Here is a 12,103-nt window from a genome sequence, read left to right as displayed (position 1 = left end):
TCCGAGTAAGGAGGCATAGGCGGATCGGGCCGCACTGGTGCCTCCCAGTGCAACGCATTCTCGGATACAAGTCCCGTTGATCCACACGCACAGGATTGGGAAGCAGGAGAGTTTGCTTGCGAGGAGTCCACAAGTCCCTAGCTTTCCAGGAGAAGGGAGAGGGAGTCCCGCTTGTCCGCCTGCCTGGACATCGTGGCCTGTTTGAGGAGAAAGGCTAGGCGACCTGGTGCCCTTTCCTCAGGAGTAAGGCAGAGGCTGGCTTGGGCCAGGGTCGAGCTCGCATGTGCTTTTTCTTCTTTTTCTGGTGGCGGCCTCCCAGCACTGGGAGTCCCGCTTGCCTGCCTGCTTGGACATTGCGGCCTGTTTGAGGAGAGAGGCGAGGCGACCCGGTGCCCTTTCCTCGGGAGTAAGGCAGAGGCTGGCTTGGGCCAGGGTCAAGCTTCTTCTGGTGGCGGCCTCCCGGCTCTGGGAGAGCGGCTTCCGGGTAGCTAGAGCGGCTCTGGGAGGGCGGCTTCTAGGCGGAAGTCCAAATGTGGAGCCGTACCCCCACCCCAGCATCCCTGGCTTCGCTTCAGCTGGGCGGGCGCAGGGCGCCATCTCGCCCGCCCAGGCCCAGCTGAACCCTCAGGCCGGGCCGGCTCACTGCCAACAACGTGCGTGAGTGCTGCACGGCACCCGGCGCCCCTCTTAGCTTGGCGCTCTAGGCAGCCACCTGAGTGGCCTCTATGGTAGCACCGGCCCTGGCCGGACCCCAGTTAAGAGGGACGGCTCCTTGCACTGAAAGAATGAGGCTGGGGGATCCAAGGAGGGGGGGCACCACTTTCTCCTCTGAACCAGGTGGAGAGAGAAGCTAAGGGGTGTATATCAAAGAGAAGGTGCTTTGGGTTTGCAACAAACTTGGAAGGAATCTCTCTCTCTCTCTCTCTCTCTCCCTCCCCCCCCCCCCAGCAGCCCCAGTGAGAGGCACAGTTCCTCCTCTTACCCTCTGGGGTGAGATTCCCTGAACACTTACCATTGCATGAGCTGCTGTCGCTGTTCTGGAAAGGAGAGGAATTTTTTGTCAGGGTCTTCGGTAGGTGGGAATTGCTGGGGCTGTTTAGCTCCTTCTCTCTCTTGGAGGCTGTCTGTACGCGCCTCGTATACCCTGTGGTGGCTGCACAGTGGCGCTGCATCGTTTACACGACGCAGCTGCCAACTCGCAACCACCACGGGTTTTTTGCCCTGAAACGGAGCGCTCTAAAAGTTGCGAGCCTCCCTGAAAATATTTACAGTGAAGGGAGCGGTGGCTACACAGCTATTAAACAAGGCAGACAAAGTAAACCCTAAAGAACTTGGAACCAGGATACCCGAGAGAGCGCCTTCTCCCCTACCAACCTGCCCGGTCACTGAGGTCATCCGAGGGCCTGCTCCTGGTGGTTCCACAGAGACCCATCCTCCAATTGGAGTCCACCAGGGGAAGAGCCTTTAGTGTGGTGGCCCCACTCCTATGGAACTCCCTGCCTCTGGAGGTCAGGCAGGCGCCAACTTTGTATTCCTTTCAACGTCATCGTTCCAAGAAGACTTCCCCTGATGACCAGCCACGGTTCACAGTTCACCTTTCATTTTGCTTTAAAAAATCTATTTAAGGTGTTTTATTCTGCTGTTATTGTATTTTATCTTGTACGCCGCTCCGAAATTTTGAATGGGGTATGTAAATATTGTACATAAATAAATAAATAAATAAATAAAAGTAGAGCCCTTCTTTCAGCCTGGCTCATTCTCTGCAGTTTATTTCTCGGGACAAGTGTCTTTTCTCGTATCCAGGAGGAGCACCCTGGCTGTAAGCAGATGAAAGGCCCACCTTTCCCAGGGACCTTCTCTGTTGGGCAGGTGCTCCTCTGCAGCTTCAGGGGCAGCTGAAGTCTTGGAGACACAGACACCCAGACACAATTCAACTAATCCCCCTATATCCTCATTTCCCATTCTAGCCTAGCCTGTAAACAGTAGTAAATAAGCCAAGAGGAAGAGATCACTCACTTGATGCTGATATGTAGGCATCTTGGTGTTTCTCTGCAAAGAAAGAATCAGAGTCGGAACTCAAAGCGACATCCAGAGGTCATCCATTCTCATCCCCTGCAATGAGAAACGCCTCCCAGCAGACGTCTCTCCCATCCCTTCCTCACAGCCTCCAAGGAAGGGAGTCTCACAGGCTTTCCACGTATCTATCAACCACCTGATTTGCTCCAGAGCCCTCCTCTGGACCACGAGGGCTCAGAACAACATCTGAAGAAGTGGGGTGGGCTGGCTGGGCGGCTTGACTACTGTTTTAATATTTCTGAGCTGCTTTTCAACCCACTTTGAAAGGGACAGAACTAGGAGCGTGTTCAGAGGAGGGCAACCAGGATGATCAGGGGTCTGGAAACAAAGCCCTATGAGGAGAGACTGAAAGAACTGGGCATGTTTAGCCTGGAGAAGAGGAGATTGAGGGGAGACATGAGAGCACTCTTCAAAGACTTAAAAGGTTGTCACGCAGAGGAGGGCCAAGATCTCTTCTCGAGCCTCCCAGAGTGCAGGACACGGAATAACAGGCTCAAGTTAAAGGAAGCCAGATTCCAGCTGGACACCAGGAAAACTTCCTGACTGTTAGAGCAGTACGACAATGGAATCAGTTACCTAGGGAGGTTATGGGCTCTCCCACACTAGAGGCCTTCAAGAGGCAGCTGGACAAGCATCTGTCGGGATGCTTTAGGGTGGATTCCTGCATTGAGCAGGCAGTTGGACTCGATGGCCTTGTAGGCCCCTTCCAACTCTACTATTCTATGATTCTAGGATTCTAGGATACGTCTCGCCACATACGCCGCGCAAAGAGACGGAATGGAGGCACAATTGCCACCACTTCAGATGCTCGTGTTGAGGACTGACAGAAGCGGGGGGGTTGGGGAGGGGAACACAGAAGCCCAGCCAGCCCTGCCCCAAAGTCATGGACTGAACTGGAATTTCCCCCCACTCCCTGAAAAAGGGGTGGACCCAGCAGGAACGTTTATACTTACTGTAGAAATAGATCCCAAGGATCCCAGCTACCAGCAGGGCAAAGGCGGCCCCCACCACACACCCGATAATGAGCCCCAAGTTGGATGCTAGAGGTGAATGGAGAGAAAGAGCAAAGCGATTGAAGGGAAACCCCAAAACACCCTTCTGCTGGGATGGGGGAGGCCCCGGAAGGCCCATGAGGACTGGGGGGAGGGGTCAACAGAGGGAGAAGACACTGAAGTTGCCCAAAGGGGAGATGTCCAAGGAATAGCCCACCCCCTCACCCACCAGGATGCTTTTAGAATGTTTTGAGGATGTTTTAACAACGACATGGAATAACGGGCTCAAGTGACAGAAAGTCAGATTCCGGCTGGACATCAGGAAAAACTTCCTGACTGTTAGAGCGGTACAACAATGGAACCAGTGACCTAGGGAGGTTGTGAGCTCTCCCACACTAGAGGCCTTCAAGAGGCAGCTGGACAACCATCTGTCAGGGATGCTTTAGGGTGGATTCCTGCATTGAGCAGGGGGTTGGACTTGATGGCCTTATAGGCCCCTTCCAACTCTACTATTCTATGATTCTATGTATGTTATGTTTTAATTCAGTTTTATGTATTTTATATTTACTGTTGTTCCCCGCCTTGATCAAAATGGAAAGGCGGGTAAGAAATATAATAACAATTATTATTATTCCCTGTCAAAGTTTGTACGAGTCCTTCCAGGGCTGGAGTGTGGGGGTGTCCTCCCGGGGGGGGGGGGAAGCCATAACAGGGCTTTGCTCCTCCCGTTTTGTGACAAGTTTAATTAATTAATTAATTTCACTTATTGCGTTTTTATCCTGCCCAATAGCCGAAGCTCTCTGGGCGGTTCACAAAAATTAAAACCATGAAAACCGTTCAAAATGCAAAACGGTATAAAAGCATAGTATGAAATGAAATATAAAAAACTCAACCGTGTTCTGCGCCCTGAATAAGACAAATATTTGTGAAAATCTCATGATTTCACAGCCACCCAGGTTTAGAGAGAGACGGACAGCTTTTACCTATGACACCCTTCCTCAACCTGGGGCGCTCCAGATGTGTTGGACTACAACTCCCAGAATGCCCCAGCCAGCTGGCTGGGGCATTCTGGGAGATGCAGTCCAACACATCTGGAGCGCCCTAGGTTGAGGAAGGCTGACCTATGACATAATTTCAGTTTACGGCCTACAAGGCAGCAGGTACATGGCAGAAAAAACGACGTCGGTATTGGACTCACGGGGGGGGGGGGGGGGCGGTTGTCACGTAGCCTGTGATGCCGCAGGGATGGGGTCAGTGCTCTAGTTTTTACCCCTCCTTCTTCTTCTGTGGGGAAAAATTCACCTCCCCGAATCGCCCCCTCTGACAAAGACGACCCCCACCACCAGTCTCTCACCACCAGGCTCCTCCCAGGCAAAGTCCCGATGCTCCAGCAGGCTGTCATGCCCCACACGGCACCGGTAGCGGTCCCGATCCGTGGGGTCGATCTTGATGCTGAGCCAGGCGTGGAAGGTCCCGTCCGAATTGGGAGCGACGTCCCTGCGGAAGGTCTTATGCTCCATGACCTCCCCGTCCCTCCTCCAGGTGGTCTCGATGGCCTTGGGGTAGAAGCCGTGGGCCTGGCAGACAAGGGTCTCCGTGCCGTCATGCTCCGCCTGGCTCGTCACCTTCACCACGGGGAGCTCTGCAAAAGAAGCAGCCTCGGAGTTAACCCAGAACCTCTCCAGCGCCTGGCAGGATGGATGCTTTGCTCTTTAGAGCAGGAAAACAACCCTTGTGGGGATCTTGTCCTACAGCAAAGACTGAACACCCCTTGTTGACATCTTGATATGATTTGAAAATACCCAACTATGAAGAGTGGTTCTCTTAGGGGCAAATGTCATCTGCTTCAATGGCTGAATTTGATTCGGATTCCCCTGAAATGGGGGTCGTAAACTGAACACAACTCAGTCTGGTCCTAATTCATAGGATCATAGAATAGCAGAGTTGGAAGGGGCCTACAAGGCCATCAAGCCCAACCCCCTGCTCAATGCAGGAACCCACCCTAAAGCATCCCTGACAGATGGCTGTCCAGCTGCCTCTTGAAGGCCTCTAGTGTGGGAGAGCCCACAACCTCCCAAGGTCACTGATTCCATTGTCGTACTGCTCTAACAGTCAGGAAGTTCTTCCTGATGTCCAGCCGTAATCCTGCTTCCTTTAACTTTAGCCCGTTATTCCGTGTCCTGCACTCTAAGAGGATCGAGAAGAGATCCTGGCCCTCTTCTATGTGACAACCTTTCAAATATTTGAAGAGTGCTCTCATGTCTCCCCTCAATCTTCTCTTCTCCAGGCTAAACATGCCCAGTTGTTTCAGTCTCTCTGCACAGGGCTTTGTTTCCAGACCCCTGATCATCCTGGTTGCCCTCCTCTGAACACACTCCAGCTTGTCTGCATCCTTCTTGAATTGTGGAGCCCAGAACTAGACGCAATACTCTAGATGAGGTCTAACCAGGGCCGAATAGAGAGGAACCAGTACCTCACGTGATTTGGAAGCTATACTTCTATTAATGCAGCCCCAAATAGCATTTGCCTTTCTTGTAGCCATATCGCACTGTTGGCTCATATTCAGCTTGCGATCTACAACAATTCCAAGATCCTTCTCGTTTGTAGTACTGCTGAGCCAAGTATCCCCCCATCTTGTAACTGTGCCTTTGGTTTCTATTTCCTAAATGTAGAACTTGGCATTTATCCCTATTAAATTTCATTCTGTTGTTTTCAGCCCAGCACTCCAGCCTATCAAGATCACTTTGAAGTTTGTTTCTGTCTTCCAGGGTATTAGCTATCCCACCCAATTTTGTGTCATCTGCAAATTTGATCAGCGTTCCCTGCACCTCCTCATCCAAATCATTAATAAAAATGTTGAAGAGCACTGGGCCCAGGACTGAGCCCTGCGGCACCCCACTCGTTGCCTCTCCCCAGTTTGAGAAGGTTCCATTGATAAGTAACTCTTTAAGTCTGATTCTGGGAGGAACTCTGCACTCGCTGTCCTTCATGGCCCTTGAACTGTTGTCTCTTAATTCCTTCATTAACTATATTTCATATTTTATACAGTTTCCTATTCATTTCTGTGAACGAAACCAACGGCCCTGGAAAGAGAAGGAATCCCTTAGAGTCCTCTTGAGTTCCTCTGAACCGTTACCTTGAGGGAGGAAACCATTGTCACTCTCTTTTCCCCTGTAGATCTGCCAGGAGTGGAGACAGCGTAACGGTGGCCCACAGGTATAACCAGAATTACAAGGAGATGTAAATCCACAACAGAGAAATTATGGGGTCAGTGTTTTCGTTATTTTTGATTAATTCTATTTAAAAGAGGCAGCACTCTCAGACGGACATTCTGCACATGCCCTGGGGCACTGTATTCTTACAATGACTTTTTAAACCCTGTTTCCATCAGGAATTAAAAAGCACTCTGCACATGCTCATACACATTCAGGCCAAATTGCCTGAATACTGGAAAAGAAAACATGGGCGCTTTGACCTTCCCAAAGGGTAAAATCCTTGCAAAGAAGTGTGTGTATGAGGTGTCATGTCTAACCCTACTGCTCCTGTTTTGGGAGAAGATATTTCAGGTAATCAATCAGAATCAGATTCACTACTAGAAGACGCAGCGCCAGACACCAGCCAGCCTGGTGGGTGAGGAAGCTGTCACAGGCGATTCCCCAGCTGGGAGTCAGCCCTCTCCGGAGCTTATCTCCTCAAGGCCAAATCCTACACACTTGGTGGGAAGTGAGATTTCTTCCAGAGGTTAGCGTCCCAACAAGCCAGCTGATGCTAGGGTCTGCTGGAAGCTCAAACGCACGGGGCGGAAGGAAGGCGTGAGAAAGTCGGTTAGATTACGTCAGAACCTGCCTCCGCACCAGGCTCTCTGAAGTTAGGAGCGTTTGAGAAGTGGCTTCCTATTCTTCTTGAGCGGACAATTGTCTTGCTCCGTTTGCATAGTTTTGCCTAGGGGGACGTTTCCAAGAGGTTAGACTCTATTCAGGTAGAGAGGAGAGAGGGGGGGGGTCTCCTTTAAGCCAGAAAGAAAGGGGGCAGAGGCCGCTCCCCATGGGCAGAGATGGGTTACTTGCAACGTAGGGGAGGACTCAAACATGCAGCCCTGTTCCCACTGGCAGTCTGGACTGAACAGGCCCAACCCAGCCAAAGCCTGACCAGGCGATCTGCTCGGATCATGCGTTTCTGTGTCATTTGCAGGCTGGATCTGCCCAAACGGAAGAAGGAGGCTGGACTGTACCACTTCAGGCCACCGGGGGGGGGGGAGGCCATATATTGGAATGCTCCCCAGTACTAAAAATAAATGAATTCACTGCAACTAAAACATGTATAGAGTTAAGGGAAGACAATCCAGTCCCCCATCTCTGTCTCCACTCTGCTAGTTTTCTCCGAGCGATGTTTATATTTGAAATCTGGGGGAGGATTGAAAAATCCTTCCCCCCACAGGGGTCTGAAGTGGGACAGACCCAGATGTCCTCTGAACACGCTGGAGCGTGTTCAGAGGAGGGCAACCAGGACGATCAGGGCTCTAGAAACAAAGCCCTATGAAAAGAGACTGAAAGAACTGGGCATGTTTAGCCTGGAGAAGAGAAGATTGAGGGGAGACATGAGAGCACTCTTCAAATACTTAAATGGTTGTCCCACAGAGGAGGGCCAGGATCTCTTCTCGATCCTCCCAGAGTGCAGGACACGGAATAATGGGCTCAAGTTAAAGGAAGCCGGATTCCAGCTGGACATCAGGAAAAACTTCCTGACTGTTAGAGCGGTACAACAATGGAATCAGTTCCCTAGGGAGGTGGTGGGCTCTCCCACACTAGAGGCCTTCAAGAGGCAGCTGGACAACCATCTGCCAGGGATGTTTTAGGGTGGATTCTTGCATTGAGCAGGGGGTTGGACTCCATGACCTCGTAGGCCCCTTCCAAATCTGCTATTCTATGATTCTATGATTCTATGTGCAGCCATTGTGCTGTGTGGATTGTGTCTCAGGCTGGGATGATGGAGAACAGGGAGGGATGGAAGCCCCTCCACTAGCTCCCCTATACACACCTGTCTTCAGCAAAGTCCCCTTCCCGTAGTCCAAGTATTTCTGCAGCCAGTCCGTGCAATCCTTCTCCAGGTAGGACTTGAAGTGCTGGGCTTCCTGCACGTTCTCCAACTTCCTCTTGGTTACTTGGGCAGCGGAATCAGCTGCCGTCCAGGTGAGGGTCTCCATGTTGAAGCTGATGTAGTCCCTCCCGTCGTAGGCGTACTGGTCGTACCCTCGTACGCTCCCATCTCCCCTCAGCTCACAGCCGTACATGTACTGCAGGGTGTGAAAACCTGAAAGAGACGCACACAGAGGTGAGGCGGAGATGAGGGTGGAATCATAGAATAGTAGAGTTGGAAGGGGCCTATAAGGCCATCAAGTCCAACCCCCCTGCTCAATGCAGGAATCTACCTTAAAGCATCCCTGACAGATGGCTGTCCAGCTGCCGCTTGAATGCCTCTAGCGTGAGAGACGCCACGACCTCCCTAGGTAACTGGTTCCCTTGTCATACTGCTCTAACAGTCAGGAAGTTTTTCCTGATGTCCAGCTGGAATCTGGCTTCCTTTAACTTGAGCCCGTTATTCCGTGTCCTGCACTCTGGGAGGATCGAGAAGAGATCCTGGCCCTCCTCTGTGTGACAACCTTTGAAGTATTTGAAGAGTGCTCTCACGTCTCCCCTCAATCTTCTCTTCTCCAGGCTAAACATGCCCAGTTCTTTTAGTCTCTCCTCATAGGGCTTTGTTTCCAGACTCCTGATCATCCTCGTTGCCCTCCATTTCACCTCCACCTCAATTCCTCCCACCCCATGCATCAAGCCCCACAAAAGAGGATCCATCGGGGGGGGGGGACGTCTGCTCTGAAAGGAGCCCCCCTCCCTTTCCTTTCCTCCTCCTCCTCCCTCCCAATCCCCTTTCCTTTTGTGTCATGTCTTTTAGATTGTAAGCCTGTGGGCAGGGACTGTCAAGAAATACTTTTGTAAGCCGCCAGGAGAGCCTTTTTTGGCTGAATGGCGGCATAAAAAATCCTTAAATAAATAAATAAATAAATAAATAAATAATAAATATTGCGGAGAGGGAGAGAGATCTTTGTGCCTCCCACCCACCCCCAGTTCACCTCCACTCTGGTTGTAGTATTTGGGCACGTTCCTCAGATCCACTCTGAACACCTGCTCATCGTTCTGTGCTATCTGGCTGTTCCTGTCCCAGTACGAGGGATCCTCCTCCCCCACCGTCTCCATCCAGGGCGTTCGAGGCCGGGCCCTCTGGGTGTTGCTGTCGTACTGGACAAAGAGCTGTTCGTCCACGTAGCCCACAATGATGAACTGGGGCAGCCCCTGGCCGGGCTCAGAGACCCCCGTGTAGAAATAGCGCAGGGAGTGCGAGGAAGAGGAGCCTGGGAAGGAGACACAGAGAGGGGGCAGAGTTAGGGGTCCTGGGGGCAAACCCCCCATCCTACTGTCATACAGCAGCCCCCAATTTGAAGACCAGAGTGTGTATGAGGAGGGAAAGAGAGTTTATACTCCTGCCCCGAGGGGATTTCAGTCCCAATGGGGGGAAAAGAAGGGAAAGGTGGTTCTATAGGGATCTTCATCATTTTTAATGTTGAGATACCACAAATCCACCCTCAATTCACATGTCATATGCATGTCTGTGTACTACATCCCATTAAAGCCATAGACCCAAAGCTTTGCGTTACCACCAAAAATATGGATGTATGGCAGGAATCTTTACGGAGCCCCAGATCCACCGCGCATTCCCAGCTCTCATCTCTTTCCATGGATTGTTGCATAAAAATCGTGGATCCAAAGCTCCTTGGTGCCGTTCGGGTGTAAACAGCTGGATTTATTTATTTATTTATTACATTTTTATACCGCCCAATAGGCGAAGCTCTCTGGGCGGTTCTGTATCATCGTGGTTTTTAGACATAGATGCTAAGATCCATCCCTGAAGCTAACCAGATCTGGGGGAGCGTCAGGTCATAAGGGTGTCATGAATAGGGTGACCCTATGAAAAGCAGGACAGGGCTGCTGTATCTTTAACAGCTCTATTGAAAAGGGAATTTCAGCAGGTGTCATTGGTATGCGTGCAGCACCTGGTGAAATTCCCACTTCAAGCTGCAGGAGCCTTGCCCTCTTTTATATCCGGTCACGCTAGGCAGGGCTCCTGCAGCTTCAACTGTTGTGATGAAGAGGGGATTTCACCAGGTGCTGCATGCATACAAATGACACCTGCTGAAATTCCTTTTTCTGTACAACTGTCAAAGATACAGGAGCCCGGTCCTCCTGTCACCCTAGTTATGAAACCAGCTTCCAAATTCATAGCATCATAGAAGAGTAGAGTTGGAAGGGTCCAACCTCCTGCTCAAGGCCATCGGGTCCAACCCCCTGCTCATAATCAAGCTCAGTCCAAAAAACAACACCTTTGAACATGTTTCAAGTCTCAAATTTCCCAACATAGTAAAATTGTTTTCAAAGAGTACTCAAACGCCCACCCCCATCACAAAAGAACATGAGAGCATTTACAGGAATGATACGATGCAGAAGCGCCTGAAATGATCCTATCACGGGGTGAAAGCATTAAAGCGCTCCAACCATCTGTCCTGACATCTGTAGAAACTACACCAGGTTTCCTTTATGGGAAAAGCAATATCCAAGGCCAATGAAAAACCGGCAGATAAAGTTGTTGCCGTCCTCTTAGAATCATAGAATAGCAGAGTTAGAAGGCATCCCTGACAGATGGTTGCCCAGCTGCCTCTTGAAGGCCTCTAGTGTGGGAGAAGATCCCACAACCTCCCTAGGTCACTGATTCCATTGTCGTACTGCTCTAACAGTCAGGAAGTTTTTCCTGATGTCCAGCTGGAATCTGGCTTCCTTTAACTTGAGCCCGTTATTCCGTGTCCTGCACTCCGGGAGGATCGAGAAGAGATCCTGGCCCTCCTCTGTGTGACAACCTTTCAAGTATCCTGTACACTTACAGAGATGCAAAGAAACCGACTCGGAGTGCTTTATTCTAGGGTGACCATATGAAAAGGAGGACAGGGCTCCTGTGTCTTTAACAGTTGAATTGAAAGGAGAATTTCCCTCTTCCTCACAACAGTTAAAGCTGCAGGAGCCCTACCCTCTTTTGTATATGGTCACTCTACTATAGCTCCTGCAGCTTTAACGGTTTTGATGAAGAGGGAATTTCACCAGGTGTTGAAATTCCCCTTTCAATCCAGCTGTTAAAGATACAGGAGCCCTGTCCTCCTTTTCATAGGGTCACCATGTTTATTCATTTCCTGCATTTCTTTCTTTCCTGTGACAGTTCAGGACCGGTACATAGGGCAGAGATGGGCCTTGTCTCCAAATGGCCACAAAGAATTTATGCAGCAGGATTGTAGAAAGTGACAGAGACAGTCCCAGCATTCCTGGCACCCTCCAAGAAAGCCAGGCCACAGTGGGGCAGTTTGGATTTAATGTAAATATTGAGCTCATTGTGCGTAAGGGAAGGTGGCAGACTGGTGCTTTCAGGCTACCTATTTCCATGCTGCACTCCCATCCCGATCTGGATCGGGGCCACCCGCCTACTCTAAGGGTGTTCAAGTTCCAAGTCTGTTTTGTCGTCCCCCCCCCCCAAAGAGGCTGCTTCCTCTTTCCTCTTGTATTTATCCGGCCCCCCACCCACACCGCTAATCCCAGGCTGGCTTTTGTGGGGGGGTGGGGGGGGTGGAAGGAAAATGTGGTGCATTTCTAGCTGACGACCACACTGGGGGATGCTGGGGAGGGCGGAAGAGGACCGGAGAGGGGACTGGGTCCAGGTGGAGATGCTACGCGCATTGCAAAGAGACCCCGCAAGAGGCTGGCTGCGGATTCTGCGCCGCCGGGACGGTTCAGCCCCCAGAGGTACTCACCGGAGCAGCCCCCCGGCAGGGCACCCGCCGCCAGCAGCAGCAGCAGCAGCAGGGCCTCCCCGCGCGGCCCCATCTTCACCCCGGAGCGCCGCCGACGCCTCGCTCCGCTCTTCCGAGGCTTGCGGACATC

The 12,103-nt window shown here is 51.3% G+C and overlaps 1 protein-coding gene across 4 annotated transcripts in view; it reads right to left on the bottom strand.

Moving 5' to 3' along the window:
* LOC134396417 (H-2 class I histocompatibility antigen, Q9 alpha chain-like) overlaps nucleotides 1–12,103 on the bottom strand; it is an 81,398-nt gene extending 69,295 nt beyond the window's left edge. Inside the window, exons 1-7 of one of the 4 annotated variants that reach the window (XM_063122912.1) lie at nucleotides 11,974–12,103; nucleotides 9,199–9,477; nucleotides 8,106–8,378; nucleotides 4,423–4,710; nucleotides 3,030–3,116; nucleotides 2,017–2,049; nucleotides 1,013–1,037 (exon numbers count right to left, since the gene is read on the bottom strand). In XM_063122912.1, the coding sequence (XP_062978982.1) occupies nucleotides 1,013–1,037; nucleotides 2,017–2,049; nucleotides 3,030–3,116; nucleotides 4,423–4,710; nucleotides 8,106–8,378; nucleotides 9,199–9,477; nucleotides 11,974–12,046 (1,058 nt within the window). In that variant the 5' untranslated portion in view covers nucleotides 12,047–12,103. The remainder of the gene's footprint in view (nucleotides 1–1,012; nucleotides 1,038–2,016; nucleotides 2,050–3,029; nucleotides 3,117–4,422; nucleotides 4,711–8,105; nucleotides 8,379–9,198; nucleotides 9,478–11,973) is intronic. The other 3 variants (XM_063122915.1, XM_063122914.1, XM_063122913.1) reach the window with 3 other exon arrangements.

This window comes from Elgaria multicarinata, chromosome 3 (genome assembly GCF_023053635.1).
Source record: "Elgaria multicarinata webbii isolate HBS135686 ecotype San Diego chromosome 3, rElgMul1.1.pri, whole genome shotgun sequence".
NCBI classification, from domain to species: domain Eukaryota; kingdom Metazoa; phylum Chordata; class Lepidosauria; order Squamata; family Anguidae; genus Elgaria; species Elgaria multicarinata.
The sequence above is the reverse complement of the archived record's forward strand: the minus strand, read 5'-3'. Positions and strand labels throughout refer to the sequence as shown.